The sequence below is a fragment of the Syzygium oleosum genome, unplaced genomic scaffold, assembly GCF_021117445.2.
Source record: "Syzygium oleosum isolate NSW1041296 unplaced genomic scaffold, Sole_v2.1 Sole_v2.13, whole genome shotgun sequence".
NCBI lineage: Eukaryota > Viridiplantae > Streptophyta > Magnoliopsida > Myrtales > Myrtaceae > Syzygium > Syzygium oleosum.
In genome coordinates, this window is record NW_026607497.1 from 8,267,171 (window position 1) to 8,273,307 (window position 6,137).

General features: G+C 40.6%; 1 protein-coding gene across 3 annotated transcripts; it reads left to right on the top strand.

Annotated features, from left to right (window-relative positions):
- The first annotated feature begins 1,926 nt into the window (after window positions 1–1,926).
- LOC115675958 (transcription factor bHLH74-like) lies at window positions 1,927–5,669 on the top strand. 3 transcript variants are annotated; one of them, XM_056316964.1, is made up of 9 exons: window positions 1,927–2,145; window positions 3,198–3,805; window positions 3,924–4,136; window positions 4,216–4,281; window positions 4,362–4,430; window positions 4,822–4,893; window positions 4,990–5,133; window positions 5,229–5,310; window positions 5,397–5,669. In XM_056316964.1, exons 2-9 carry the CDS (start codon window positions 3,239–3,241, stop codon window positions 5,417–5,419), a joined length of 1,236 nt encoding a protein of 411 aa, XP_056172939.1. In that variant the 5' UTR covers window positions 1,927–2,145; window positions 3,198–3,238; the 3' UTR covers window positions 5,420–5,669. The 3 variants fall into 3 exon arrangements, with proteins under 3 accessions (XP_056172939.1, XP_056172940.1, XP_030454646.2); XM_056316965.1 differs by having other exon boundaries at window positions 1,928–2,145; window positions 3,312–3,805; XM_030598786.2 differs by lacking the exon at window positions 1,927–2,145 and having other exon boundaries at window positions 2,154–3,805.
- The last annotated feature ends 468 nt before the right edge of the window (window positions 5,670–6,137 follow it).

The window sequence follows — 6,137 nt, forward strand, 5'->3', positions numbered from 1 at the left end:
GTACAAATTTCCTCGAGACGTAGCCTGTGCGACCCATTTGCACCCTCATTAGACGAAATTAGTGAATACTATTCTAATTTTCAAAACTGACCAACTTTGCTACATTGTTCAGAGGTTTTTTTCTTTGGTTAGAAGCTTGTTCGGAGTTAAAAGATTGAGGAAGATTATAGAAACTTAGTGGGCACTCGATACTTGACTATCTAGTTTTGAAAATTCAAGGCCCTACAATAATTTATTTAGATGGTTCCCAATTACAGCCCAATGTACGAAACTAGTAATCTCCTAAGATCCTTTCTTTTAGTTAAATTCAACATGTTTAATCTTCAAACTCGATAAAAAGTCATTTATCCATTTGGACTATCTAGGTCGATGTACGGTAGACCGACGGCCAATCCCTCCAAACAAGTTGAAAAACAACAAGAATTCAACATCTAGCAAAGAGGGTCTTTAATATATTAGAAATCGCAATGGAAGCTCGATACCTAGCGATGCAAAAGCTGAAATTGAGTTGGACTCGAACTTGGTAAAACAATTATAGTTTCACCAGCATGGGAGGGCAAGTGTTTCTTCAACGCTTCTCGAGGCATGCTTTGGATTACACCGCACTACACCTTCCCACAACCCACACGGTTGATAATGATTACATGGGGAGAGAGAGAGAGTCTCCACACGAATTAATTATGCGTTGATGTCGCAGGATCTCATCTTGTCCCGCATAATCCCATCCAAGAGAGCGCTTCGTGTGGACTGAGGACACTTTGGCTTTGACCATGTTAGTTGGTCTGGGGCTTGGATTTTGAACGTGCTACAGCTGGTGGAGATCGTACGGGGACAAGGGGGTCATTCAAAATGGTGGATTCCATTATTCCATCTGCTCCTCCCGGACAAAAGCCACCAATTTCTTCGTGAAAAGAAAAGAAAGCCATTGCAGCTGTAAACTGTAATTAATTCATTAAACACCTGTACTGGGATAGATTAAAAAAGGAGGAGGAGGAGAAATCATACTCTGCATTTCTGCATAAGATTAGGTGATTGTCCTTGTTTCTGATCCTGTCCACACCTTACACTTGTCCAGCATCCTCATCACACCAGACTTGTATGTTGTAATGCAAATATCTGAACGGATTTTAATATCATATGAAGGGACAGAAAACTGCATCTAAACTCATTTACAGCTGGCTCATAAAATCACGACGCTTAGTTCTAAAGATTGGTCGAGCATAGTTGCGAATGGTTTGTTGAAATCTTGATGAGGGTAAACCGGATTAATTTGCGTGTCTTGAATAAACTCATAAGATCAAGATCAATGTTGTAGCCTGTTGATGGATCTTATGTACTTCTTGATAAGATTTTTAAACTCATAAAATGATTTGTCAAAATTAAATTTAGAACTGAAATGACTGATGTACAATAGGTATAAGAATTTTGGACAATTTTCCTGTCCACCAAGCATTGCCACCTTTTGCACACTCCCACAAGTTCTATTCTTTGAGAGGAGCTTCTTATTAGATATTTTTACAAATCAAAGTTTCAAATATCATCTCCTGTCATAAGAGGTGACTAAAAGACACCTCCTATCACACTGCAATGGACATGAGATTTTGTTCTTTCTCTGAACAAATTCATTCAGGCTTGTCCTAATTCTAAAATCATCGGGACATGCATAAATCCACATCTTGATTGGTTTGGAAGGAAGGATCTGGTGGGGGCCATCATAAACCCTTGTGCCATAGATGGAACAATAGGGCACATGGGGAATCATTGAGCTTAGGTGCATAATGAGTGTTCTAGACCAGAAAAAATGAAGTGGGTTAGTTGGCACTCGCGCAAAAAAATAAAAATAAAAATTGAGTGTGTAACAGCAAAGATTGATGTGTTGGAATAAGTTGGCAGATTGTGTCAGTAAAAATAAAAGAAAAAGCATGTCAAGCAAGCAAGCAAAAGCTAGCTTGGCTTGGCCTTGAAGAGAAGCACCTATCCAGCTATCTTCTAGTTCTGTCCGGGATAAAGCAAAAGAAAAGCTTGAGCAACTGGTTTGAAAAAAGTGATTAAGATCTGGTGATAATAATTTGCCCTGCAGGAGCAGTTAGCAGTGGTTAAAGTCTGTCTTTTAAATTCACACATGTCACCTCTTTGCGTGGGCAGGTAAGAGATCGTCTCAACTCTTACGGGCACTTTTTCTTTCTTTTATTAGTGGTTTCTCACTCTTCACCTTTTGTGGTGCTATAACACTGTTAGTGATCAACAGAAGTTTGGAACTTGATTCTTGCTGTGTTATTTTTAGCGATGTGGGTCTTTTCTTGGAGATTTAGATCAAGGCACTAGATGCGCTTCCTTATTAGGAGGACAGTGAGCTGAAAGACTGAATAATTTCAGTCCTTACATGATACAATCCACACAGTATTGGATGCTTTTTTAGCCTTTTTAGGTACCCATCTGGGAATATCTCAAAAGGGTGTCTGCAAAACTTGCCCTTTTTTGACAGCGTTGGTGTTCTTTTGGTATTGCTTCGAGACTTCAACTTGTCACTGCCTTCGATGAGCCTTTTCCTCCCGAGTCCTAAGCACCAATCTGCACCGTCCAGTGGTTGAAGTGATTCTGTCCCAGTTTGGGCGTAGTGTGGTCAAAAACATTTCATACCAGTTACCTGAACGACTCTGGCCTATGAAGTGTTGGATGTATTAATTATTTTTCAACTGAGAGAAAAGGGAATCTGCTTTCTTTTTTGGTTGGTCTGGAGCTGTCTCTGGGACTAGTGTTGCTTGCTCCTCCAAATTTTACTTTCTGCTTTTACGGGTTCACTTTCTTGTCTATAATTATTAAGGGTATGAGCATTTTCTCTGTCATTGCTTCTTTGGCATAAGAGTAGGCTCAATGAGAAGGTTTTGAAAAAGAGGGAAAAATAGCTGGTACTCTGTAGATTCTATGCCTGATAGATAGGATATGTCCTTTTTTTTCACTGCGCTTCGCGGGATGCTGCAAATAAGAGACTTCTTTTGCTTTACCAAACCCCAGTACTATAAAGCTGACAAAGTCCATTGTGTTCCTTGTTGAGTCCTGCAAGATATCACCAGCTGGTTTTGGTCAAACCCCAGTTATACCTTTTCACTCTTCTTCAGCTTCTCTGTGTCTTATATATCCTCAAGTCCTAGTTTATGGTGGTGACCTTTGCTGGTTTATTGAAATTGGTTGAAAAGACTTGCTTTAGTTCCTGGGTTATTGTGCCTCAATTCTGAAGATGGAAGGCTGTGACGGTGGTGATATCGGGGTCAGACATGGGGGTGACAATTTCTTGAATTTTCCACACTCAGGGATGACTCCCAGCTCAGTCCCAGAAGAAGTCTCAGGAATGGCAATCAACCCTTTTGTTAGCTCTGGTTGGGATCCACTTGTGTCCCTAACTCAGAGCTACAATTTTGCAAATCCTTCATTGGCCTCTGGATTCCCCCTTTCTTCACACCCCGGCATCATGGAAAATCAGGGAACTGGTGGGGACTTTCCTCCTCCGCTCGGTCACAACCTACCGGCATTGACCGAGCAGGTCTCATTTTCACGGTTTCCCTGCTCAGAGAGCCGGAGTTACCTGGATGCGGTCGGCTACTTTGGGCTGCCTGACATTGCTAATTCTGGGTGTCCTCCTAACTATGGCTCTCATAGGGAGGATGATCATGACGGTAGTGAAGGGGCCTCGGCTAACAATAAACTGTCTCAGGGATGCCAGATCGAAGAGGATGCGGAGCGATCATCACCGAGCGTCAAGAGAAGAAAAAATGCTCCTGATCATGATACCATTTATGATAGGAAGGTCAGTCATCTGGTGTTAATGTGAAAAGTGTGAACATTTGATGTTTTTTTGTTGCTGTCCTTTTATGTGCAAATGACTCGGTAAAACAACTTGCTCTTTGTTTGTTAATCTGGAATAGGAGGTAAAAAAGGATCCTTCCAGGGTGAACTCAGATGTCCCAAGGGAATGGGACGAGAAGAAACAGAAGAATGAGCAGATTTTGTATCCTAATTCTCAGGGTAAACAAAATGGTAAACAAGTGAAAGACAATGTTGAAGCTCCGAAAGAGAACTATATTCACGTGCGAGCGCGCAGAGGCCAAGCTACAAACAGTCACAGCCTTGCGGAGAGGGTAAACCTTTCGTTGCCCAAATGTCTCAACTGCCAGGTTTTTGTATGCCTTGAACCTACTAGGGTCATTCTGCTTTCAGGTGAGAAGAGAGAAAATTAGTGAGCGGATGAGAATGCTTCAAGAACTCGTCCCTGGATGCAACAAGGTAATCGAGTCGCTCTAGTTTCTGAGGTACTTATTTTGCTTGAGATGGTTAGTGATTCGGGGGGGATTCACTTGCCTCAGATCACTGGAAAAGCGGTAATGCTTGATGAGATTATTAACTATGTGCAGTCGCTGCAACAGCAGGTTGAGGTACGCCAACTGTTTTCTTATTCTGGTATACGTATAGTCCTGAATGAGTTTAACACCATGCACCTTTTAAAAAAAACCATTGAATGGTATAATGTGCTATCTGATGATATTATCCTTTGAATTGAGCATAAAAGGTCTGAATAGAAGGTAAGTTTCTCCGTAGAGTAATTTACTTTGTGTGATCTTGACATCGAGTCAAATTTTTCTATACCAAAAATGGCGATCATATGAGGCCATGTGGGTTGTATCCTACGAGTTTTCATCGGGGCTATCGTTTTTTCTATTTGAATATGCAGACTCAATCTCCCATTAATGCTAAGTATTAAGATCTGACTATTGAGCAGACCAAATTGAATTAAATGTCCAGTACCAACGTTAGTTTCTTTCGCAGTTTTTGTCCATGAAACTTGCTGCTGTCAGTCCAGAACTGAGCATTAACTTGGAGAGGATACTGTCCAAAGATGTAAGTTAACATGATGCTTAAGACTGATATTCGGGCTTTAAGGATATTCAGCATATATAGTTGGTAATCTAAGTTATACTTTTTCTTCTCGCAAAGATATTCTGCTTACAGGGTAGCTCTGCAACTATTGTGGATACTGAGCGTGGAATGGCTTCTTCTTCACCTTATACACAAGGATTTTTCCCAGAAGCTTTTCCAAGCATCCCGAGCTCCAATCATAATTATCCTCCCTTAACACAGGTCTCTAAAAAGGACCGATTATCTATCTAGACCATCTCTATCCCATGTTTTTCAATTACGCTAGGACTATTAATGATTGATGTTCTTTACATCAGGCTTTTTGTGAGAGTGAGCTACAAACACATGGTCAATCGCCCTTCCATTCCAGTTCAGGAGTCGACGGTTTGGGTCTAAATGGTAACTGGAAGGTCATCTAATGTTACCACAAACTCCACTAGCTTTGCTTTACGATTGATAAAATTATCCTTTATGGCACTTGGCAGGGCGCTTAAAGTCAGAGAGATGAATTTTTCAGAGAAGGGTCTTTGTTCAATCGACTCAAATTGGAAACTTGGTGAATTAGGCTAACTACTGATTTGGAGGAGAAAATAGAGTTGGTTTGTCCTGAGTAAAGAGAAATGTAGAGTAGTATAGATGGTGAAAACAAACTGGTTTACTCTTCGGGTTTTTAATCGAAGAGGATGCTGTGAAGTGCTAACAGATTTTGTATATTTAGATAGCACTGACGAATTCTCTATCCGCAATATGCTTATTTCTTTGGTGGTGTTCTGGATTCCTAAAGGGCATTGTGAAGCCAGGCAAGGTTATGCATTAAGTATGTTCTGGTATTTCTCATCACAATCCTGAATGTTGTAAATTCATCAGCTATGCGTCTGAACATTAAATGGCCCTTCTCTTCTATCGGCATATGAGTTAAAAAAACTGTCGTTAAATTTCGAAATTGGAATTGGGGGTAATTAAGAAGCAGAGATGGGAGAAAAGCAGCAGGCTCCTCCTCAATATTGCTCCCGATAATTAAGTAACAATAATGACAAAGTTTATTGAACATGTGGAAACTCCGAAAATCTGCAATTCTACTCTTGCTATTGCATCTAACATTCTGTTGAAGATAAAGGTTATTATTTTGGGTTGCAATAATATTCATCGGCCCTGCTTCATGTCAACGCTTGAAGGGACCCAGAATCTTTATTAAGTCAGACACTCCAACAACTCCGACACCCAAA